The sequence below is a fragment of the Channa argus genome, chromosome 14, assembly GCF_033026475.1.
Source record: "Channa argus isolate prfri chromosome 14, Channa argus male v1.0, whole genome shotgun sequence".
NCBI lineage: Eukaryota > Metazoa > Chordata > Actinopteri > Anabantiformes > Channidae > Channa > Channa argus.
In genome coordinates this window covers 16,000,878-16,026,668 of record NC_090210.1, presented here as the reverse complement: position 1 = coordinate 16,026,668, position 25,791 = coordinate 16,000,878, and the positions used below count along the sequence as shown (strand labels likewise).

Below are 25,791 nucleotides of genomic sequence, written 5' to 3'. Positions count from 1 at the left end.
GATGTGGCAGGCATTTATCCATATCACTTTGTCAAATTGTTCTTGTCTCTATCATTATAGGAATAGACTTAAGAAGAGTTGATCATAGGTTCATAATCATAACCTCATAAGCTAGACATTGTTTAAATTTGTCTTCTGACGATTTTTTTACCGTACAGTTAATTGCAGGTGTACAGTGTCTTTAGCTCAGTTGGTAAGGCAGTCATCCACAGACCACAGCCTCAGTGGTTCGATCCCCGGTCCTGGCTATATGTCACACTGTCTCTGGGCAAGACGCTGAAGAAATTGGGGAGGATTGCATCAGGAAGGACATCCGGCCTAAAAACTGTGCCAAATTGACATGCGGACAATGATCCGCTGTGGCGCTGAACTCATGGGATAAGCCAAAAGTGTTAAGTAGTTCAGTTTACTATAAGGGTTTTAAAGTCAGCATGGGAATCACCATGATGGACAGGTGTCAGAACACACAGTGCATCACAATTTGCTGTGTAGCCACAGACAGGTCAGAGTGGGCATGCTGAACCCTGGCCACCGTAATATTAACATTATGTTGATTCCACCAGTTCATTAACAGGGTCGTGTTTTATTCCGCACTCTGCTGCTCTGGATTTAAAAGAAAAAACAGTTCTCAGTTACTATTATTTAAACACATCTCAAGTCTTCATCAGTTATTTTTAAATCTGTCATGCTGTTGAAAAAAAAAAGTCTTAGTCAGTAGAATTATGAATTATTTTCCCTGAACTAAAAATTGTATTGTGACACAGACACAGTCAGACACAGTGTAATACTGCTGCTAGGATATTATTTTTACCTTCTTTTACCTTCACAGAATTTTAGTGAAGTTAGTGCTAAACTCAACAAAGTCTGGGTCTTAACACACAAATAGCAGTGCATCCTACTGTTCCGTACTTCAAACAGCAAACAGCAGTAAATTGGCTGAATAGATGGACCAGACAGGAATCAAAACTGTTAGTGTGCTAACATATCAAACTGTAATGGAATATACACTACAGTGAAATAGATCATAATGTGTAATACATATTTACTTGTATAGCAAGTTCACCACATAACTTAGGAATTCACTCTATAACTGAGTCATATTCACGAGTGAAACAGAATTAGAACAGCAAAGTCAATTTTTTCTCTCTTCCTTTTTTTTTAAATTGCAGCTTTTATTTGATGGTAATTGCACCTTGATCCATTAAACAACGTAGATCGTTTTGTATCATATGACCTATATTTTAAGTGTTTAAAAGTAAAGTGAGAGGGTAAAAGTAAAAACGAAAGAAGGGCAAAATAAAGTTAATATATTGTCACTTGTTTGCAAGAGCTACATCAAATCTTGGCAGGGTGTTTTGGATCATTGTCTTGCTGCACGATGAAGTTCATCTCAAATAGCTTTGAGTTGAGTTTTGATAGTTAAGATACATTTCTTTGTTACATTACGGAAAAATGTTTCTGTACACCTTCATACCATTGGTAGTTATGTTATCAAGCAGCCATGCAAGCCCAAAACGTGACACTACCTCCACAGTGCTTCTCGGATGAGCTGTATAGTTTGGATGTGATCAGGATACCTTCTTGATTAGTTTTCTTGGTAGGTTTGAAGTTCTAAGAGTCATTGGGGTAGTACAAGAACACTCTCTAAAATGTATCTCCTCTGGCCTGAAAATGCCTACAATCTCACCAGTAGGAGCTGGATAAAATTGCATGGAAAGGACTGGACTACTTAGCTCCCCTCAAGCAAAAACTGGGCTGAGAGAATGTAAACCTGAGTCTGAATTGGCATTTTGGATGAAAATGAATTGCAATGAAACCTGATAACAGGCAATCTGCCAAGCACTTCTGTAAAAACATTTTCACTGTATGTGAAGTGATTTTTTTTTAAATGTGATACTTTTATATATAATTTGAGAACATTTTAAAATACAAGCCAGAATTTCTTGAAGGTTTTTTTTAAGTAGTGTCTTTATTATGCCACTGTGGAGGGGGTTCCATGTAGCAAGATAGCCTGGAGTTATGTTTGGCTATCCAACAGACACCCCAGTGTCTCAAGTTACTTCCATCTTTTAAAATAGCACATTCTCTGTCACATTCTCCAGCTGAAGCAATCAGAGCCTGAGTGTGAGCTCTCCTAACCAGGCAGTGAAGCTGTTTTATCACCCAATGCTGCTGCTGGTTTTGCAATAACAACTGGTTTATGCTGTCAAATACCGTCCAGACTTAAGCACAGTCAGACAAATGTACAGGTGTGAGGTTCTTGTTGTCTCTTGTAAATCAGCCATTTAGTTTTGAGGCAAACTCTGACCTTTACCATGGTTAGAAAGTTCAGAACATCAGGAATCTAATTCTGAAAACCACTCCAAGTTAGAAGTATCACCGCAGGTATAAAAAAAAAAAAAAAAGCTACGGAGAACAGTTTAACCAACAATTACTAACAGTTGTAATATTCATTAGTGTCAGCTATCATACGGACCAGAAAATGCCGCATTAGTATTGGCTTAAAACAAAATGCTGCTAGCTGAATAGTCATTTGCTAATGATAGCTTACATTAAATAGTCAGCCCCATTCTGGCTGTTTGCCAGCACCAGTGTGATCTTATAGGCATTGTCTTGTTTGTACAAATAAGTTTTCACATTCACACATTCTGATTTTTATTGTCCGGAGCAGATGGCTGCACTGTAGAGCTGCTGTCTAAGCTTAAATATCATATATATTTACATCATTGGGACAAGTTAGGACCAAACAAGAACAAACATTTTAGATTTTTGATTTTGATCTATTGCTAAACTATAATGATGTATTTTTTTGGAATACATTTTTTAATTTTCTAAAATTAACCATATTATCAGCAGTGTCTATACAGACACTAAAGCCAGCTCTGAATTGCCTTTAGTTGCATTTAGTGTTTGTAAGTCTGCAACCTGGATTAGAATTCACACCGTTAACTTTACCATAAATTGTTGCTGAGTGTTAGGTGTTCCTAAATATGCAAATGAACAACAATATTTATAAATGATCAATTTACACTCACTGAGTAGCCAGTGGTAATGGAAATCGTTGGACTGCTCACATCTTTCCCTCTTGGTATTGTGTTAACACACACCTGAATGCTCCAGACCAGCAAACTACAAAAACTTTTATAGAGGTCTGCAGACTTGCCGATGATCAATTCATCCAAGGCCGCTTATATTGTTTTGTCTTTTTGGCTTCATTTTTGGAAAAAAAAGTGCTTTTTTGCACACGACTGTATGCTAGTTTGATAAACATAGAACATCTCTAGTATAGAATGTTGACACAACAATCAGGGATGGAAATGTGTCACCTTTTAGCCAAATGTGGATTTTGTAGTCCACTGTGTCACCGATTGTGTTAATCCCCCAAAAAACTTTCCCCAAAAGATTTTTTGGAAGTCTGCTCTTTCTCCTTTTGTGCAAAACAGTATATCATTGCCTTTCTGCAGAACATCATGGAATTGCCTTACACAGTGTTTAGCAGTGACTTTTATGAGTATAGTACAACCCAACCTGGCACAGTCAACATTATCTCCCTGCCCCGAAACTGAAAGTAAAGCCACACATAACTTGGTTTAATGCAGATCCCTGATGCTGATGATTTTACATATTTTATTTAAGTCATGCGTGGTTAAAATTTAAAAGCAAATGGAGTAAGTGTATTTCTAATGTAAGCATGTGTAACTTGAATGAATGTAACTTGAATTTGACATGTTCCTTACTGGCATTCTAAGTGAAGACTTGATCCTGGTGGACTGAGATTTAGAGACAGCCACATTCAGAAGCAGCTGATTGGCATATTGATTAGTAAGTACCTTGATTAGTAAGTGGGGAAACTGTACCTTCTTGAATTTAAAGTGGTTGGATAAGAAAGTAGCATAAAGCCAAGAGGTAGCTTAGTCATTAGGAGCAGTAGTGACTCAAAGAATAAAGGTGTATTTAAGAATGAAGCAACATATTATTGAACTAAGTGAAGCTGCATTTCAGTGAATGTGACAGTAAGGAATACTCATCTGCTTGCATGATTTTACCAAGATGTGATATGAAGTATTAGATAAGAGTGACATTGAGATAAAGATAAAGATAAAGCTCTTTACATAACAGTTTTTTTGTGTATAATATGTTCAAGCCAGAGGATAGTATTTCATTTGAAATCTCACTTGTTTTCGGAAACTAGCACATCACATATTGTTGTCATCAAGTCATAACTGTACAAATCTGTCTGTAGGCAGTACATCTTGACTTCATTTTCTTCTGTTTACATTGTGTGTGTGTGTGTGTTTGAGAGAGACAGAAAGTGATAAATTGTCATTGGTACCATGTGCAATATCTGTACAGTACTGACTTTATTATGTAAAGTGCCTTGAGAGGACTATGTTGTGAGTTGGCGCTTTATAAATAAAGATAGAGATTTTTTATTGAAATATTACATTTTAGAACATTATTTTCAAAAAAAGGTGGGAAATGGGCATGTTATGTTATAATGCTTACATTCTGTGACTGTAATGTCTGTTATGTAGTAGTGATTATGTAACTGCACTATTCATTTTTATCTACTTATCCTTCTCTATCTCTGTCTCTGGCAGATAATATTCTTTTTGTCTCCTACAGTTGACTGATTTTCCATTTTCTCTCTCAATTCCTGTGATTATGTTCTAGGTACATATCAGGGTCAGTGGACCGGTGGGATGCGTCATGGCTATGGTGTTCGTCAAAGTGTCCCATACGGGATGGCTTCTGTCATCCGCTCACCTCTACGAACCTCACTGGCTTCGCTCCGCAGTGAGCAGAGTAATGGTACAGTACTGCGTGATAGCCTGTCTGACAGCCCTGCTGGCACACGTGGTGGCTTTGTGCTCAACTTCCACTCAGATGGAGAAGGCTCAGAGAAGAAGAAGGGTCTCTTTCGGCGGGGCTCCTTGTTTGGCAGCCTTCAGCGACTGCGCAAATCAGACTCGCGCTCGTCGATATCTAGTAAGCGCAGCTCAGCACACAGTGACACCACCATGAGCCGCATCAGTTCAAGTGATGCCAACTCAACCATCAGCTTCGGAGATGGAGACCCAGGAGATGACTACCTGCCTCAGGAAGATAATGTGGATGCCACCACTACTGAGACCTACATGGGTGAATGGAAGAATGACAAGCGAAGTGGCTTTGGTGTCTCTGAACGCTCCAATGGCATGAAGTATGAAGGCGAGTGGTTGAACAATAAGCGCCATGGCTATGGCTGCACCATCTTTCCTGATGGCACCAAGGAAGAAGGGAAGTACAAAAACAACGTACTGGCCCGGGGCATCAGGAAGCAGCTAATTCCACTAAGGAACACCAAGACCAAACAGAAGGTGGATCGAGCCATTGAGGGAGCAGTAAGAGCAGCAGCCATTGCCAGAACCAAAGTGGAGATTGCCATATCCAGGTAAGGTGTCCTGTGTAGATTGTAGATTAAAATCCAAAACTAAATTACTGTTAGAGAGTTGACTTACAATGAGAAATCGGAGTAATAGTAGTAATAGTAATAGTAATAGCCATGTCCTGAGCTGGAACTTAACTGGAGATAGTTACATTTAGATGGGTAGCATCTTAGGACACCCTGTGACCACTACAGTATGTCTGTTAGACTGGTCATTGACTCAGATGATCAGATACAGAATGTTAGAAACAAACTTCTACTTTAAATGAAGCAATTTGAAAGATAAAAACAAGACAAGCAGTAAATGTATCTACATTAAGTAGTTTACATAATGTGGATAAATTTGTGATCACCTGCTTGTGTTCCCTGCACCGTTGTACCACCACCATGTTCCCACTTTGACAACGATTAACTTGTGCAATATAAATTGACTTGAGGGCTCTAATCCCAAATTATCTCTGCACTGTTTCTTGAGTAAGTGGGAGTGGGGTTCATCTGTTGTGGTCACAGTACCACAAAGGTTGCAGGCTCTGTCACTTTTCTTTCTTAAATTAGGAAACTTTTTTTTTGACGCTGTCATCTACAAAGTGGTTGTCATGCAAGAGAAGCAATAAAATTATGTGGACTGGTCAAAGTTGTACTAAATGGTCTGTTTATACAGCGCTTTTATCTAAAGCACTTTACAGTGTTGCTTCTCATTCACCCGTTCACAAACACACTTACAAAAAAGGTGGCAGCTGCCATGCAAGGACACTTTAACGTGTAACCAGGTGGGCCCTGTATGGACCCCCACCCCTATTTTTCTTCTAATTATTATAATTATTTGTAGACCTTTCAAACTTTTGAATTAGTCATTGTTAAATTGTGCATTTTATTGAATTAAATGTTATGTTGCTGCAGGCACTTTGGAGCATCTATGTAGACAAGAGAGTGAGACAGTCATGCTACAACAGCAATGGAGATAAAGTAGTTGGAATGTTCACAGGCTATGTCAACAATATAAGTTCTAAGTGCCGGCGGCAGGCCTGCAGCTGTTTCTGCACTACCTGCAGATCTTGGTGTGCCTTATCACATTGTTGATCAGCATATTCCATGTTGAAACAGAGACATTTTACCATTTCATGGAAAATATTAGCTCATTTTGAATTTGATGGCAGCAGCAGATCTGAAAAATGTTGGAAGAAGAGCGACATTCGGCTGAAAAAGTAATGGCTGCAAACAAAAAACAAATGGAGGAGCATTTGACAACTAATTAGGTTAATTGGCAACAGGTCAACAACATGACTGGATATAAACTGAGCATTTCAGAGAAGCAGATGCTCTCTAATGTAAAGATGGGCAGATGTTCAGCAATCTGTGACAAATTGCATCTAAAACAATTTCAGAAAAATGTCCCACCATCTACAGTATATAATATCATCAAAATATTCAGAGAATCAAGAGGAATCTCTGTGTGAAGGGACAAGGCCGAAGATCAAAACTGGATGAACGTGATCTTTGGCCCCTCAGGCAGCACTGCATTAAAAACAGGCCTGATTCTCTACTGGGAATCCATTATTGGGCTCAGGAACACTTCCAGAAATCACTGTCTGTGAACACAGTTCACTTTGCAATCCACAATCATAAGTTAAAGCTGTATGATGCAAAGAAAAAGACATGTGAAGACGATCCAGAAACGCTTAGTGTTCTCTGAGCAAAAGTTAATTTAAAATGGTCTGAGGTAAAATGGAACACTGTTCTGTGGTCAGATTAATTTAAAATTTGAAATTCCTTTTGGAAACCATGGATGCCGTGTCCTGTGATCTAAATACAAGGGGCACCATCCAGTTTGTTATCAGTGAACAGTCAAAAGCCTGCATCTCTGATAGTACGGTGTATGTGCAACTACTGCATTTTATAATATTCTTAATGAAATCTGTAATATGTACTATTTATATAAAAATCATGTTAGCAAACATATCTAGTTTATAGTAACATCTCCACAGATCAGCAACAACATTACCACCAGCTTTGGGTTTGAAAATAAAAATATATTTGTTTTTTATAAAAAAATATATATATAATAACAACAACAAAAAATGCTGATGTATCATTATGGCTTTTTAACCTGTCAGCACATGGTGGCTAAAATAAGCTCCGCCTTTACAAACAGTTACCTTTGACCCTTATTTTTTATTATCTCTGCTTTTCGATTATTACATAATCAGTATTCTTTAAAATGCATTGTTTTGTACTTTGTAGATAATCTGCTTAGTTGTTTTACTTATTTGATATATTTGAAGTGGTACTTCAAATATTTGAACTGTTCGCCAAAATAGGGGAGGACATTTTTCAAACGATGTAGGACCCATTTGTATAATATTGTAAGGGCTTCTAACAGTCTAAATAGGTCTTTAGACAAAATGCAAGAAGCTTGTCTAGATCCTTCATTAAGTAATTTTGAAATTGTTAATGAAGTTGACTTGAACAGTGACTTTTTGATGATTTCTGATGATTACGTGTGAGCACATGAGATAAACAGGTACTTGTGCACATCCCTGAATGAAAGATTAAATACATAAAGACCACGGTGCTCAGAGAGTCTAATCTAGAGCAGTGAGAGCCAGCAGTAGAACGTAAGAAATGGGAGATGCAGTCTTTGGAGACAGCAGTGCAGCCATAGCTGATAAATGCTGATCAGAGCTCAGGAACGCGTGGATGGGTTTCAGCTTGCGTCACTTTTCCCATCACCCTGGAAAACAGTGGTGAGGGACAGAATGAAGGAGAGAGTAAGAGAAAGTGGGAATGAAGTGAGAAATCAGCAAGAGAGAGATCAAGAAAGTACTGTAGCTGAGTGGGCTGGAGAGAAAAAAAAACTAGTTGGCACATACTTGGCCAGATTGCCAGCTGATGTGTGTTCGTGCTTTTGCGTTTGCATGCAGTCATGTCTTGTGTGTGCGTGCGTGCGTGCATTAGAGGTACTGCTTGTCTAAATAAGGCCACGGAGGAGGACACTTAGGAACAGCTGACAGGAGTACTGTCTCAAGCTGCTGCCCCCACACCACACCACACCACACCACACCACACACACACACACACACACACACACACACACACACACACACAGTCAGTCGGTAGTGTGCTTTTTCTGGTATTCTCCTTGGTAAGTGTGGAAGAACAGTCTGAACTCTGTCGATGACAAGCCTGACCTTTGGACTGGTACTTTCCTGGTTTTATTTACTCTAGCAGTAGGTGGATTGTTAATTGATGATTCTAAATGATTCTACCACAGCAAATTGTAATACATAACCCTGAAAGACTGAGTGAGTGTAATCAGTTATATACACTTAGTTTGGACGGGCGAGTGGAGCCTTGTTTTAGTTTAAAATTAAAATACCTCAGCATAGAGGGAACCATTGAAAGCGGATGTACTGAACTCCCTGTGCAAGTTAAAAATAAGATGGTTTTATGTCTGTCATGACAGTAAATATGTTGTGTAATATAAACTCAACACTACTACATTTAGTCATTGTAGTGACTAAATGTAGATTTTTTTTTTTATCATAACACCAGTGACAGAAGAAAAACTCAGATTGTCTATACAAGTAAAAGTATCATTACCACAGTGTGGAAATTAATTGTATTAGCATCAAATTATATGTAAAGTAGGCTACTAAATATAAAAGTATACTGTATTATTTGTTGAATAATAACCTATTTCAGAATGATATACAGGATATAATATTATAGTTGACTATATAATAATATATATATAATTGTGCATAATTGATTACATCACTGTTGCAGCTGTAAAGGGGGAGCTGATGTTTAATTTATAATGTTATTAACTACATTAAATGGTTGATCTAAATTTCTGCAATTATTTATATATTTTTTAGACGGAATCTGAAAAGTTACTGAAGCTTTTGAGTAAATATAGAAGAGTAAATATTTCCCTTAAACCCCAGTTGAGTGATTACAGAAATACTACAACTACTTCAAAGCCTGTAGTTCAGTGTAGTAGTTTAGTGAATGTTTTAAGTTCCACCACTGTAAGACACAAACACCTAATGTGTAGTTTAAATATAGGCTAAATTAAGATTGATATTAGCTGATTCGAACAAAAGTCAAAGACAGACAAAAAGAAAGATAGTCACATAGCTGCAGCTCTAAACTAAACTGGAAACAAATACTAAAATCTAAAGAGCTAAAAAGAAACCTTCAACAGAATATACATCAATGCAGATTTGTCACTATATATATATATATATATATATATATATATAAACAGTGAAGAGTTCTTTGTTTGTTTGTTTCACTTATAGTTTATAGTTATAGTAAAAATGCTAAATACATTAAACAATGCAATTAGGTTAGGTCACAATGTCAATATTATTAAGAAAATCAATGATATATCATCATAGCTGAGAATAAAGGTGTCTTTAAAAACTCTACTTTTCAAACACCACTGTTTGGTCAGAAACTATACATATCAACAGTACATCAGTTTCATGAAATAGGTGTCTGACACGGACAGTGGCCAAGCAGCCCTAAAGCTAAAAAAAAAATATTTTCCAGAAGGGAAAACCTAAAAATAAAGTCTTGTATTTAGTTATGACAAAAACATGGGCACATCTTTACTAGTACATGAAACATGTTTTCCGCAAACTTGTGGAATAGTCTTCAACCTAGATATGTTTACACAAATATAAAAAAAAACTGTGTGGGATACGCAGCATTTTGAAAATATACCATACCATACATATCATACCACTGACACTTCTGCTAGATAGCTCCAGTGTTCTCATACATTGCTCCCAAACTTGGAGAGGGCTTCAGCAGATTTGAGCACATTCTGGGTTTTTTTGTCTGTGTACAAAACTGCAACAGCAGTTTGTTTATAACCATATATTGCATACATTGAATCTGGTGGTTTGAATAAATACCTTATTATTGTCATTTTCTAAATCAAGCCAGGACAATGGCGAGCGAGTTAATGCACTCATTGTGCTGCCAGCATCTCATATTTCTTGCAGATCACATAGTCTTTAGTAATACTCCTCTTCGTGTCAGGGTAAAATCTAGAGTGGGTTCGAAATGGGAGAGTCGGAAAACGTTTGTGTTAAAAGGAGCTGCTGCCTCTCCTCTTTCATTAGACTGTCTCCAATCACTTAGGCACCATCATAAGGACTCTGCGGTTACTGCCGCTTTGCTAAGAAAAATGCTGAACAGGTTTAGTTTCACTGTAGGTCAGTTGTAGGCTTGAGAAGATATTGATAATTGGTGGCAATGTATTGATAGTGTCTCACAAACTGAAAAATGGTCTGCACTTATAAAGCGTTTTTTTTCCTATTGGTACCAAAGCGCTTTACACTGCATCTCATTCACAATCACAAACACAAACTCAGAAACGGATGAGGAGCAACACTAATTGGGAGCAACTAAATTGGGGTTCAGTGTCTTGCTAAAGGACACTTCGACATGTGACCAAAGGAGCCAGGGATGGAACCAACTGTGGGATTGGTGGAGACCGCTCTACTTCCTGCGCCACAGTCACTCCAAAAAGCCATTGACTCTATGAGGACTTTATCAACAACTTTCAAAAAGTCCAACTGCACCCAGAGGAAACCACGGTGTCCTTCGATGTCATGTTACAATTTCATATGTATTTGAAAAGCTGAGGCAGTCAAGACTGTGAGGAAACGGCTACTACAAGACAGCATGATATCAAACAGAGCCAACCTCAACCCAAAAAGTTAGGGATATTTGACTTCAGGTGAAATGCATGGAAAACATATAAAGTTCATGCTACAGTGATATTATATAATGAAAAGTAGGGGTTTTAGGGTAGAAGCATGCAGTAGTAATTTCTGCATCTCAAACAATTTCTTGAACCAATAGCTAACAACAGTGGTGGGTATACCACAACAAAAAAATATCAATGTCTCAATAACTTTCGTCGTTAATCCTTGAACATCAATTACAGCTTGACAACGACGTCTCATGCTGTTCTCAAGTTGAGTTATTGTCTGCTGAGGCATGGTAATCCACTCTTCTTGAAGAGCTGCCTTCAGGTCATAGAGGTTCTGTGGTGCAGGGTTACGACCCTCTACACGACAACTCAGCTGATCCCATAGGTTTTCTACGTGATTCAGGTCTGGAGAAGAGCATCCACTCCTTTTGAGGTACCCCAGCCTCCAGCAGCCATTCCCTGATGCTGCGACATCAATGAGCTGTGACATTGTCATCCATGAAGATGAAATCAGGTCTGTGTTGCTCATGCAGTTCCACAATGACTGGATTAATGTACCATTCAGAAGGTGTAGGGCAGTTCTGTATTGACTAAACATGCCTGCCCAGACTGTAACGCCACCACCTCCAAAGGCTCGTCTGGTGACAACAGTGGCTGATGCATAGCCTTCTCCTTGATGCCTCCAACAGTGTTAGCGGCCACCATTTCTACTTATTTTCATCAAAGAACAGCACCGAGGTCCACTGATTTCTCATCCAGTGCAAATGCAAATGACAGCTGTGCCTGGTGGTGTGCTCAGGTACCCTTCCAGGTTGTCTAGCACGCAGACCATGCTGATTTAAACAGTTTCGAATGGTCTGCCATTACAGTTGGGTGCCTCTCACCACCCTTATCATCCCTGCCTGAGGTTAAGTGGCATTTACCATCCAGTTCCACAGGGCACTCTTCACAATGAAGCATACATCAGCATGAGATGTGGCCAAAGTACGTCCACTTCTATGCCTGTCTGTATCTCTGTTGTAGCCTGCTGTTGACACTCTGAGACACTTTAAGCTCAGTGGAAACTTCCCTCTGAGAACATCCCGTTTGAAGCCTTGCTATTGCCAGGCACTGTTGATCAATTGTTTGGTGTCGTCTTGGTCTCACAGGCTATAGTGCAAAAGTCAAACATCTTTTTGCGAGTAGTGTTTGTGCCCTACTTGACCTCTCTGACTGAGGGAACCCACACACAAATTGATATTTAGTCTTTTCCTCACACTAAAGGGCTAAGAACATGCCGAAATTGATAGATGGAAAAGAGAACAAACACAATCATATCAAAAAAGCACTTCAAACCTGTGGTTACCCAAAATGGGATTTTGTTAAACCAAAGTGTTATTGACCTAACAGCTCCATAGAGTTTAAAGACCTGCCTCTGTGAGGCAGTTGATGAGAACTGAAGTCTGAGAGGTTTTTTTATAAGAGTCAAAACATCTTCAAAAACTACAAGTTCATTTACCACTGAACAGCACATGTCAACTTTGATTGGTTTTTGTCCCACTCCTGATTACAATATAAATTTACTTTTAAAAGACCTAATTAATTCTTCACATATTTGTCTTCCTGTTTAAAAAAGTACTTATTAGTTAAAGTACATATTATTATCCTTATTTAAATGTGCAAATAAGATAGTTACATCTGCCACTGTAGACATATTCCACAGCAATACTTAATGCTAAAATCTTAGCGCACTGGAAGGAGATATGATTAATGGAAGGAGATATGAGAAGAGTAAGAGCTTCCAGGTTAGAACAAATACTGCAGCAATGTAGTGAGATCAGTAGCTTTGTTAGCTGCGTGGGATTTTTGCCACTATATGAACCACATTTAGAGGAATGGCTCGTTCATGCTGTATAAGTTATAAGCTATAAGTTTATAAATTCCCTGAGTATATTTGTGTACATTTACAGGACATCCCATGCTCGAGCCAAAGCGGAGGCTGCAGACCAGGCTGCACACTCAGCCACTCAGGATTCAGATATTGCCAGAGCTGTGGCCAGAGAGCTCTCCCCCAGCTTCCATCAGCCAGGTACTGTAACAGTGGCACGGCACAACACACAGTAAACGTAACAAGAGAAAAGTAAATCAAATGTTATGTTAAGTATCGTGCCTATTTTGCTACATGTTTCCATTAAAATCACATGATTTAACATTGTTTCCAACATGGCCTCACTGAAGGATTTAACAGCACCTCTACACATAAAGATGAGCTAAGGAGCATATGTTTTTTATTTACATACTGTAGCTTTATATAGGTCTTTTTTTCTTGTATCAGCCAATTGATGCTCTATTTTACAGCAGCTGTTAATTGATATCATTACCTGATAGCACATCATGCTGCTGCCAGCATTTGTGTTCTCTCCCTGTTTGGGCCAAATCCCAAATGCATTTTGGATCAGGTCTAATTATCTCGAGTTCTGCTTGGGTCAGTTCCAATCAGGACAAAGGAAATACACACTTGTATGCAAGAGGCCGTGCATTCGAATCCCACCCCACCAGGTGTTGCCACACACAGCGTCCCAAGTCAAGATGAAATTGGACGGGTGTGGCACAGCGTAAGACCGTTCTACTGTGGCTTGATAGTACAGATTTAACAGTTCCACATTGAGGTCTTTTGGTTGAGGCAGCCAATATGAACACAGAGTCTAGGGATCTTCTTCTTTTCCTTTCGGCTGTTCCCTTTCAGGGGTCACCACAGCGAATCCTTTGCCTCCATCTAACCCTGTCCTCTGCATCCTCTTCTCTCACTACATCCATAAATATCCTCTTTGGTCTTCCTGTAGACCTCCTGCCTGATAGCTCCAACCTCAGCATCCTTCTAACAATATATTCGCAATCTCTCCTCTGAACATGTCCAAACCACCTCAATCTGGCCTCTCTGACTTTATCTCCAACACATCTAACATGAGCTGTCCCTCTGATGTCCTCATTCCTGATCCTGTCCATCCTCTTCACTCACAAAGAGAACGGGATGCAGACCTTAAATACATTTTTCAAAATAATGGAAAATTACGCTCAGAAATGTTTCACATAGGGGGATTTATACATTTTGAGGAGGATACTACTTTTAAAATGTATCTGACATCAGACAGCATTTTATTGCTCTCCTGAACTTAAGCTATTCTGTGAGTCACTGCTCTAGTTGTCTCCTTCTACTTTACTTGTCTTGTTGTCTATTATGAATCTTAGTCTCTCCTGTTACTTTTATAGTACTAAGGAATATAATGTCCAAATTGCAGATCCCTCTGATACACTCTTCTTTCTTAGAATAGTTTTTAAAAACTAATAAAACTTATTCAGCTATTTTAGCTATAGTTGACAGTTTGTCTATGTCTGAACAGAGAAGAATTTTGAATTTATTTCTTGGCCTTTATTTTACGGTAGACCGTTCAGAGAGAGACAGGAAACTAGGGCAGAGAGCGAGGGGCAGGACATGCGACTAGGACCACTGGTTGGGATTCAAACCAGGGTTATTGCGATTACATGTTATGTGTATTTAAATGATCATGTATAACTGCTGAGCTCATATACATATTTAAATAAGTGCTTTAGTCTCAAACTAGTCTGATGTGTGCATTGGCCTCCCGCACATTTGGCCTGGTTCAGCACAGACTACCACCCTCTCTCATCATAAATATTTAATATGAAAAATCTGTGGGTTGAGAACAGAGACAGTTTTCAGTGGCAGCATATTTGATCCTGCAGCTACAACATGAAAATTATATAAGATTGAACTTGATTTATCTTCTTTGTGCCAAAGATGCTCAGTAAACATAGAATAAATAAAAATAATGTATATATAGCACCAGAAGACAAGTTGTTGATGTTGATTACATGTGACTTATATCTTATATCTTATTTTCCAACAGCTTCTTACTTCAAAGGTCCTGGTTCAGAACTAACAGTTGTGAAATTGTGAAGCCAGTGTGAGACCAGATGATAGTTTTAAAAGTGAAGATGTCTCACTCGGGTTGGGTCCAAGCTGGGTTACAGCATCTGTGATATTAGATGCTGTATTATCACAGCATCTATTAACCAGCAATGATAATTCTGAATCCTACAAAGTTGATGTTAAAGTAATTACTTTCCAAAATCGGGGGAAGGAAATAACGAGTAACCAGGTTTCTAATCTGCTGTCTCCAACAGTGTGTGTGCAAACCGCTGCAGTAGAGAACAAGCAACTGGGTAAAAGGCTGAGTGAGGGGAAGATTATTAAGAGTAAAGTCTAAATAAGTTGCTTTCCTTTCCAATTTTTTTTTCAAAATTCAGACAGTTTGTGATGTGGATCAGCTATGTTTCTCTTCTTTTTACTGTTCCTCTTTCTCCTTGGTGCTGTCACTCTGCAGCAGCATGAACAAGGTAAAAAAAAATAAAACTAAGAAAGGTCGGGAAGCAGTGTTTCTTGTCACTATAAAGTTAAAATATGTAAGCCAGGCTTCCAAAACAAGCCTGAGGTAGAGGATAAATAACATCCTCTGCTGCATTTATACTTTAATACATTTTTGTTTAGTTGTTGATTGTTTGTACAATGTCCTTGAGTGTTTTGGAAGGCGCTTATAAATAAAATGTTTTATTTCCAGTAAACACCGTTCCCCAATTAATGAAAGCTGGTTTGTCAAAGTACCCGGGTTACTTACTGTAAGTGCGTGGAAACGCAGTCATTCTCAGCTCTGTTCACCCACACTGAGGCAGCTATCACCAGTAGTTTGGGTCATTGTCATTGTTTGTGCTGTACATAGAAGAAACTTTGGTTCCAGATTAAAAGACAAATGTTCGTGTTGCTTTATCCTTTTTTAACAACAAATGGATTATTCACTAGTGAAACCCAAGGCTAACACAAACAATTGGGGTCAGCTGGCCCTTCCTTAAGGTATCTCTGTCAATTTACACTAAGCAGAAAAATGCTGCCCTAACAGGGCTCAAGAGTTCATTTTACACAGCAGCAGGACATTCAGCAGCATGAACAGAAATATGTTAGACTATATGTTAGCCAATTTTTCACATTTATAACTTTAATTAAACACAAACAATGTGGCTGTGCATGGAGTACAGCATAACCACAAATGCTCATGGTCACAGCAATATGTGTGTAGCGTAACTATTAAAGACATAGTAGGACATGTTAAAGACATGTTAATAACACTCCTTTAGTAGCCTCTAATGAAATTCCAACGTGAACTAGTATTTTGTGAATCAGCTCTAATCGCTTATTGTTACTAATGCTGACTATGTTTGAATGTCATGGAGGATGGAAATAATTATCCTTATGTTTGTGTGTTTGCTCTGTCAACATGACACAAGGTGATTGACTCATCTGGGGACTGGAAACCATAGAGCACTATATTAATAGATCTGCTGTTACAAATAGTTTTTTTTATTCAGGCTTCAAAAATGAGTCCAAAACACTGGAAATGATTTCATTCATTCACCAACTGCAAACTGACTAGGAACAACAGGTCTGAGCAGCAACAATCTTTGTCAGGTCGCTGAAAATGGAAAGGTTTTTGTAAAAGATATATTTGTAAATTTATATGTATTTTACGATTTCCTCTTTTCACATTCTTCCCTTTCCTCTGTCTTCTGGTTTCAATGTGAGCACCCACTAAACTACAAGATGAGACAGGGATTGGGTGTCCTGGTGGCAATAGTATTCCAGTTCATTTAATATTACATGCAATACGGTACTGATTTCAATCTGGCAGTTATATTTAGCTACTGCAAATGTTGATTAAAAAATGCATGTGACATATAAGTAGCGTCAATATAATGTGATCAAACACCTTTTGTGGAGCAATTTGATCCAAATTCTTCAAAAAAACTAAATTATTGAAATGATTCAGATGAGAACTGGGGAAATACACTTCTGTAACTAATATGATAGGATCCTCTAGAATACAGATGGATCCCTCTGGTGGATTTTTTAGGGGAACCTTGCTGCAGATCAGAGAGTACAGACAAAATGTTTTACTTTCAACCGCAACAATAAGTCTTCCGCTTTATTAGGAGGTTAGTCTTTTTAGAATTTGCCTTATGCCTAGACAAATGGCTTTCCCTAACCCAAACCATTCGAACTCTAATAATCTTTGTGACAAGGTCCATCTTCTACTGAAATCAACCAAAGCAAAGTCCTTAAGGCCGACTGCTGGCTGCTCAGTGATCACAGATTAGACTATGGTTTTATTGAGCAGCTTCCAGGTGTGAATGTGTGTAACTGTGTAACTGTGTGAATTTGATCAGAGCATTTCTGTTAAAAAAAAAGGAGGCCTCTCGGTTAATATGCTCTGCATAAATGCATACTGAAAAATATTACCTGTCAGTAATATGTGTATAACCGCTTTAGTAATTTTCTTGCTTATTTTCCCGTTATTTCAGGTCCCGATTACATACGGCAGAAGTATAATGAGCCAGTAGAGATGAAGGAGGATCCTGTGGAGGAAAAAAAGGAGAAATCTCCATCAGGGAGCCCCCATTTCTACCGGAAAGGAACAACACCCACTCAGTCTCCATCTCCGAGCCCAGAATCCAGCCCCACTCCTTCACCCATCGCTCCTAAAAATATTTTTCCCAGCGGTAAAACTGAGGGCACTGTTGCATCTGCAAAGCCTGCTGGGAAAGACAACAAAACACCAACAGCTGAGTCTTTGACAACAGGTACATCCCTTACTGCAATACATTCATGTAGGGTCTGAGAAAGTGTTGCATTGTTAATTTGATAATGTGCAGATAAAACAAATCGAACCACAAATCCTGTAAATAGTGGAAAAATTTATCTTTCTTTTGTTAACTACTTCCTTTTTTCCTTTTTTCTTATTCGCAGGTGTAAACACAGCATCAAAACTTTCTCTCAGACAGGAAGTGAGGCAACAGGACCAGGCTGTACCATCAGTCAAACCATCTGTTGGCACAAGGCTCAGCAGTTACCCCAGCAATGGGCAGATTCACTCCCAGTACCACGGTTACTATGTCAAATCCGATAACACTGTTCCTCCACCCGATGAACTACTTATTGCAGATGATCTACATCCATCGAGTCTTGCACGGTTGTCACCTGAGGCCAAATCAGCGTGGACACCAGCGATGAAAGCTCTGCCGGCACCCAGCCCTTCACCAGTTCCACCTAAAGAGAGCACCAAAGCATCAGAGCCTCCCAAGTCAAAAAGACAGGAATCAACCAAGCCAAAGAGCCTTGCAGAAACTAAAAAAGCCAGTATGGAAATAGCTCCAGAAATTATAGAGGAGGAGTCGGTGAGTTAGATTAAATTACTGTGCGTTTGTTTTTGAGTTTGTTGATGTGTTTCATAAATCTTAATTATCATCTGAAAAGAATTAAAAACACCAGGGACATACAGTGATATACAGTGACTTTTATTCAGTAGGAAACCTATGGAGATGGTAATAATCTATTTTAACAGCTCCACAGACTTGGGCCCAAACTATATTATCAACTGTGTGACAGGACTCGTTAACATCAACTTTTCTTGTGCTTCCACAGGGCCCTAACTCTATCTTGGTGGCTCTTGTGATGCTTTTGAATGTAGGTCTAGCAATCATTTTTGTCCATTTCCTCACCTGACCAAATCTCAACTAAGGTAAGACTTTATATCACCTTATTAGTTCCAAAACATATCTACAGCTACTTCACATTAATGGCTCTAATGCTCAATTTGTAAGTGACAGCTCGGGTAAGAAAACTGTTGTAGTCCCAAATTAACATATCCATGCCTGTGTAAAAAAAAAAATTTATTATACATTATTTAAATTAGTTTAGTAAACATTATATTATTATACACACTATATTTTAAGTGTGATGTCAAACTGCACAGTTTTTTAAAAAACTCAACAAACTGCACAATAGTGTATATATTTCTACCAATTTGGCTTCAATAGACGCTTCAATCTCTTCATTCATCTCCTTCTGAGTTATTATCAGACTATGAGATTGTGATAACAATGCTGCCACACAATACACATATAGATATCATATAGTATGACAATATAGTAGCCAAAAAAATACAGTCTGTCCTAACTGTTCTGACAGCGGTTGTATTGGAATGAATCACATATAGGAGTGTTTTAAAAAGTGATTAACATCTGAGACCAAAAACCTGATGTGGTTTGTCCACACCTCCAAGAAAAAAGATCAAAATTGAGCAACTTGTAACCTGAACCCAGTGCTACACAATGTAACTGAACGTTTTCATTAGCAATGAACACTGGGTTATGTTAATAATGTAAAACATCAGATCTTCTGTATATAAATCATTTTTTAATACTGCTCATATATTGTGGGACAACACTGCTATTCAATGATGTTCCTTCTTTTCTCACATTCAAAATAGCTTTCATGTTAAATTGTTTTTTTTTAAGAACAAATACAGTCTTCATAGGCAAAAGCCAAGGTTTTTGAACAAAGATTGTTTAAAAGTCTGAGGTCAGACGAATAAAAAGAAACACCTGTCTGTCACATCTTCCAATACGTGCTTACCTTAAAACTGAGCGATCTGATAGAAAACCTAAAATTCTGAACATTCATCTTAAACCTGAGTGTCATCATTGAACAGCAAACACAAAAGAAGTGGCCTTGTCATTTCAGTTAATTAAGTCTATGTGCACTGTAGCAGTGTGGCTGCAATGTAATTTCATTTCAGTTTAAATAACAGTTCTCTTCTTAATCGTCATCTTGTGTGACCCCACAGTGGACTCTTCCACCCTAGTCCCTCAAGCTGCTAACTCTTCATCAGCCAAAGGGGCCTTTTTAAAAAATGGCACCAGTCAAAACAGCAGACACAGGCAAAACGGGGGACTGAGAATAGATGAGTGAAGGAGAAGAAGAACAAGTGGAGGAAAAAGCCACATGGAGCCAAGGGAGAGGATAAAAGAAGAAAGAAAGACGAAACCTTCACCACCACCAACCACCCACCCACGTGGCCCTCTCTCTGGATGGACTAGGTGATAGTCTTTGGTGGTGCAGTCCAACCTGATTGGACTGGCCATGATTTGTGACTCCAGTCAGTGGAGTGAAAGCTGAAGCAAGCAGTCGCTGGCTGGAAATGGACCCCTGAGCCCCAACTATGGATTCTCTGTGAGGGTTAGAAATAACAGGTGGTCCAGAGAGTAGAGTGAATGTGAGTGAGTGCGAGGCCTGGCGTCTATACTCCCTATAAATGTGCGTTCTTCTCTTTCCGCAGCTCTATTTTCGTTTAACAGTTAAAGCTAATTTGGGTATTTAGAAATGCTGCAATAAAAAGTTTGTGCCTGGCCCAGCTGAGTTAAAGAGAATATGTTTCTGAAATCATTTGCCAGACGAATGGAGAGCGCCTGTAATCATACATAGTGGAAAGATTACTTTTGTCCTTTAGTTCAACCTTTACTGCTCACATGCCATGCTTTCATTTCGTCTCAAGTTTTTTTCACTGGCAGAGGGACTTTCAGATGAATTTTGCTGATTCTGTTCAACTTTTTGTCTCTCACATACGAATCTACACCAGGGTATTTGGATGGAAACCAAGACTGCATATATCAGTGTATTTTACACGTGTGTCTGTTTCTGCTGTTTGTGTGTGGGCGGGTTGTGGACTGGATATGTTTGAAGATGCACTTTGAGCTGATGGAAGCCAACAGCTGCCTTACCATTTTACAGAGTGACGTGGTCGTGGGTGAGAGGGGTGAGAGGAATGTGAAGCGCTCGGCTGATTCTCCCTGTGCCATGTCCTGGGAGAGTGGCTCTATTTCTATCAGTCACTCTATCGATATGTTCATATCTGTTTTTAATCTGTGTCTGTGGGTCTTAGTGCCTGCTGTTTTCTATACCACATCAGGTGCACGAGACAATCAGAGGGATTTTATTCCAAGATAAAAGTCGCATTTGCAGAACTTAACCACAACCTCATGGAGTAGTTTTTAGTGTATATACTAGTGGATTGTGCATTTCCTTCCTTTAATCAGTTTCACAAGAATAGGTCTCAGAGTTGTCATATTGGAACTTAGGTCATCTTTGAATGAATCAGAGATTCTTTTTGAAGTGACCACTGTTTTACTGATACTGCAGTACTGAACGTTTCTGTATCTTCATTCATGTTCCAGTGGAGCTTATTTGAATACTTGCGCACGTATCCTGTTTATGATAGAGATTTGATGATGGTTGCTGTATATACTGTAGGTGTATGTGTATATAGGATTAGTTATTAATCGACAAGTACAATCGATTTAGATATGAATGTAATAAGTTTAGATTCTGTGTCAAAGATGGGCACACAGAAGATGAACTAAAGTAACAATATTTACACAAAAAAAATAGGCTGCCCAGGTGTTTGATTAACTAACTGCTTGCTGCTGAAATTTGGTCTCAATCCAGACAAGTTCCTTAGTACAGATGCTCCTGTTTCACTACATAAAAACAGACGTGAACTATAAGTGGATTTAAGTCTTTTTCATCCTTTCTAAGCACGACAAAAGTCAGTTACATGCATAAATCCTATTTGGAGATGTAACATTAAGTGAGATTAAGAGATCCACAGTATGTTCGCAGTTCTGCGTGAGCGAAGCACAAGCTGTTCTGCAACAAGCACAAAAAGCAGAGAGGATTAAAGAGAGACCAGAAAACAGGCACATTTGATCTAAAGGGGACACGTTCAAGCTGTTCAAGTTGGTCTTTAAACACAATGATAAAAGGTATCACTCCTTTTCCACATTACAACTGACATCCCCTTATATACCATGATGACAGCACAAATGAAGAATTTAAAGAGTAATGCTACACGTGTCCTACTATCTACAGTGACACACTTCCATTGCTGTCTGTCAAATCTACCTATATGCAATAAGATGATCCGTGTAAAACACGGTAATTACTGTATTTTCTTTTAACTCTATTTTATAAAGCTCATTAAAATAATGTACTGTGTGTATTAGTGAACATGCAGTACACTATAATACAACAGTGTAACTGTGCTGACAATGTTAGTTTCCCTCTCTAATTCTTAGAGAACAGTTGCTGAAGAGCCAACGTTACCGTTATCATTTTAGCGTTAGGCCTAGGTTGAGCTGGAGTGTGTTGCACCAGTTTTAGTTTGTATACTGTGTTGTCGCATTTAGCTTTTAATCTGAGCCCCACTAAACTGCATGTTAATTACTCCTCTGCTAAGGCCATATTTTATCCATTGATGGTTGTTTTTCTTTTCATGTTGTCAGTAAACGTCCAGTTTCACTGCACTTTTTGGTGGAAGCTTTATCACACACCATAGTTAAAAACTTAACTGCTGTTAAAGATTTCAGGAACACACAACATTCAAATAACCCTGCTCTATAAAGTCTTTGTATGAATTGTCATCGTTCTTATTTATGTATTTTTAATGTTTTATTTTATTTAGCTGACTCACACTGACCTGATTTGTCAGTTATTGACAGTCTGTCTGAGTTACTTTTGGCACTAAAGAAACGCTTAATAGCTTGACACCCAGAGGAATCACCAGTCATTTTCCATTTTCTCTAATTGTTCAGTATTTTGCATGTCACAACTAGCCAAATTTGACGTTTTGGTCACTTATAATTCTTTCTGGGAAATAATTGGTTATTGTAATATGACTGCACTGTGATGTAATAAAAATATTTCCCTAAGCATCATTATTTTGAGTACAATCAGGTATACTTTACCTTTAAGACCTTGACAGGTTCTTGTGTGGTACAGGGAGGATTTTTTTTCTGTGATTGTTCAACCTTTAAGTACCGATCACATTAGTGCATGGGGTTGGATGATTGTTTTGTTCTACTGTGTCACACTGTTTGGATTGGGCACAGTAGGAGGAAAGACTGGGCTTCTGATTGGCTGAAGACGGTGCATTATTTTTACACCTGATGTCTGATGTTTTCACCAGCATTTTAAGTTAATACAGGAAATTAAATGCCGCTTCCTGTTGGAAAAACACGGTATTCATCTTTGTTCAAAACCCAGATGGGTTTCGTTTAATATTATTTGCTGTAAAATACTGATTAAACATTACATTTGTTTGATTTTGATGTCTCTGTGAAGAGGTCATGGCATAATCTGAGTAATCCACTCAGGGCTAATGAAAAAGCACAGCGTGACATTAGCTTTCAACATTTAGGGCTGTAACAACTATTTTTAAGATCTGCTTGAATGCTGATTTTAAAATGTAACCACTACTAACACAAGCTTGTGTGAAACATTCATTTGAATAAAAGGTTTAGATAGAAATATTTCAAATGTTAAGTTTACATTAGGAAAACAAAAAGCATTGTCTTAAATATGTTTCCAACTTGACATTTTGTTATTGTGGTGCCTGATGTAGCATGCAGATATTGGCTGATTTTGTTTTAATGACAAACAAATATTCTGTAAAGTGTGTGCGTGTGAGGAACTGTTGGCAATTGGGAATAACGAGGAAATTAGTTATTTTGGGTTAGAATAAATATTAATGGCTTTTAGATACCAGTAGTCAATATTCATTGCTCACAAATATGAATACATGTATTAAATACTAAAACCTGGAGGCCCTGTTCTAAAGACTTACTTTGATTAGCTTCCTTGGACAGTGGGAAACCAGCTATTACATGGCACATGTAGTGGTCATTTCAGGATTCATGAAACTGAAGCTAGGTCATTTTGAGTTTAAATTTAAATTGATAAGAGAGAAACTGAGGAGAAATAAATGGTTGACTCATGTCAGACTGGCTACTGATCATACTGCCAGCAGCTATGTGTTATAGCCACAATGTGACTTCAGGTAGCCAAGTTTTTACGTACTACTACCGTCGGTGGGTTGGTCAACATATGAAAGAGAGTCTGGCTGTTCAAATGAACTAAAAAAAAATCCATCCAGACAGATACAAGTTGATTTTGAACACTGTGTTGTGTTTTCATTCTTTTACTAAAAATTTTAATTTTGTTTTTAAAATCAAATGCCAACCGAACCAAAATGTGCAAAGTTATGTGTGCGGTGGAAAAAAGTTATTTAGTGAGTTAATTTAGTTGTTGAACCCTTTATCTACGGTATATTATGAAAACAGTTTACATGAGGTCTTAAATATCACGCAATTTCTATTTTTATAAATCTAAGCTTGGTGAATATTAGATATATGTCTTTCCCCAGCCTAAGGTTCTGAGAATTTCCAATTGACAGGGTATCATTTAACTTGGCAGTGATTTGTCAGCAGGAAGTGACCTTTCAGAAAATTAATGGATTTAAAAACCATAAGAAATAGCCTATAGAATAAAGAAATGTATTACATAGAAATACATTGTATTTGTTTATTTATTTATTTATTTATTTATTGTCATTTCTTGTCATGTACAGATGTGGACAAATTTTAGACCTTTCCACAAAAGAAAAACCCACATGTATATTTGTAATGTGACTTATCAAAAAAGCTCCAGTTTTTGTCCAAAAGACATTGTCACAGGAGCACTGTGGTTTGCCAATATGCAATTATTTTATTTTTTTTTTTACATCATTGGGTCTTATTCCTCTGGGCCCACCATCACTCAAATAGCAATGGATGGTGCTATCAGGCCATGATCATGGACTTCAGCTTGTGTCTCTTTGGAAGTTTTTCCTGGTTCCTTGTCTTCTGTTCGGTCTGGGCTTTGTGTGCCTCTTGTGGCTACAGTCTCATGTACCTTCAAATTCTTGAGTCCCAGAATTGTCAGTCTGCTTGGAGATGGTCTTATTGCCTTTAACTTTAGCATGCTTGTCTATCATATTTTTGTCCTTAGGCAATTTTTATTTCCATTATTTGGTGCATGTTCGGTGTGGTGCACTGAGTGACCTGAACAAAAGAGTGACCACCTTTCTCTGTTTAAAAAGGCTGAGAGATTCATTAGATTGAAAACAGGTGATGCTATATAGCGTAAACTGTTTCAAAAACCGCTTTGATCAATTTTTTCTTTCTTATGATCAATTTCAGGGGTACCAAATAATCTGTTTAGGCCTGTCAAAAATGTCTTTGCAGGTTATTAGGTCATTTATTTATTTTTACATTTTCTTTTCTTGACATTGAAATACCAAAACCGTGCATGTGTACATTTAGCATTTTTTTGGGAAAAGGTACTAATTAATTTGTCCGCATCTGTGTATTATATTTAAAAACATATAGTACATCCAAACAACAGGGATTTAATAGAAGATTGACACCTCATTAATGATGCAATGGTGAATAAGTTGGTTATGTGTTGGAAATTTTACTTGAGTTTATTGCCAATCAGAGCAACCATAAAAAATATTCACCCCCTTTAGAATTTTTCACCTTTTATGTTTTTACAAAATTCAATTATGTCCGATTTATTTATATATTTTTACAAAGTAATTACAATTAATTTAAAATATAAAACTGAAAATGGCAGATTGTGGAAGCCTTCGCTCCCTGAAAAGTAACTTACCCAAATTATAATTGACGCAGGCGACAAAAAATGATTAAATTGATTTCAATACAGATCACACCTGTGCGCAGTGATCATGTTTAAAGGACTGTTCTAAGATAGTTCTAAGATACCTGCATTTGAAAGTTTCCGTTACGAGTGGTGTTCTGTATTCTGGCCAAACACTAGACAAAAGAAAACCAAAAGGGGTGAATACTT

At 38.0% G+C, this 25,791-nt stretch overlaps 1 protein-coding gene across 1 annotated transcript in view; it reads left to right on the top strand.

The window, feature by feature from the left end:
• Nucleotides 1-25,409, top strand: part of LOC137098091 (junctophilin-1-like) — a 28,770-nt gene extending 3,361 nt beyond the window's left edge. The window contains exons 2-7 of the mRNA XM_067473912.1: nt 4,675-5,434; nt 13,109-13,227; nt 17,571-17,849; nt 18,016-18,443; nt 18,691-18,787; nt 19,895-25,409. Of these exons, the coding sequence (XP_067330013.1) occupies nt 4,675-5,434; nt 13,109-13,227; nt 17,571-17,849; nt 18,016-18,443; nt 18,691-18,771 (1,667 nt within the window). The 3' untranslated portion in view covers nt 18,772-18,787; nt 19,895-25,409. The remainder of the gene's footprint in view (nt 1-4,674; nt 5,435-13,108; nt 13,228-17,570; nt 17,850-18,015; nt 18,444-18,690; nt 18,788-19,894) is intronic.
• Nucleotides 25,410-25,791: the final 382 nt, after the last annotated feature.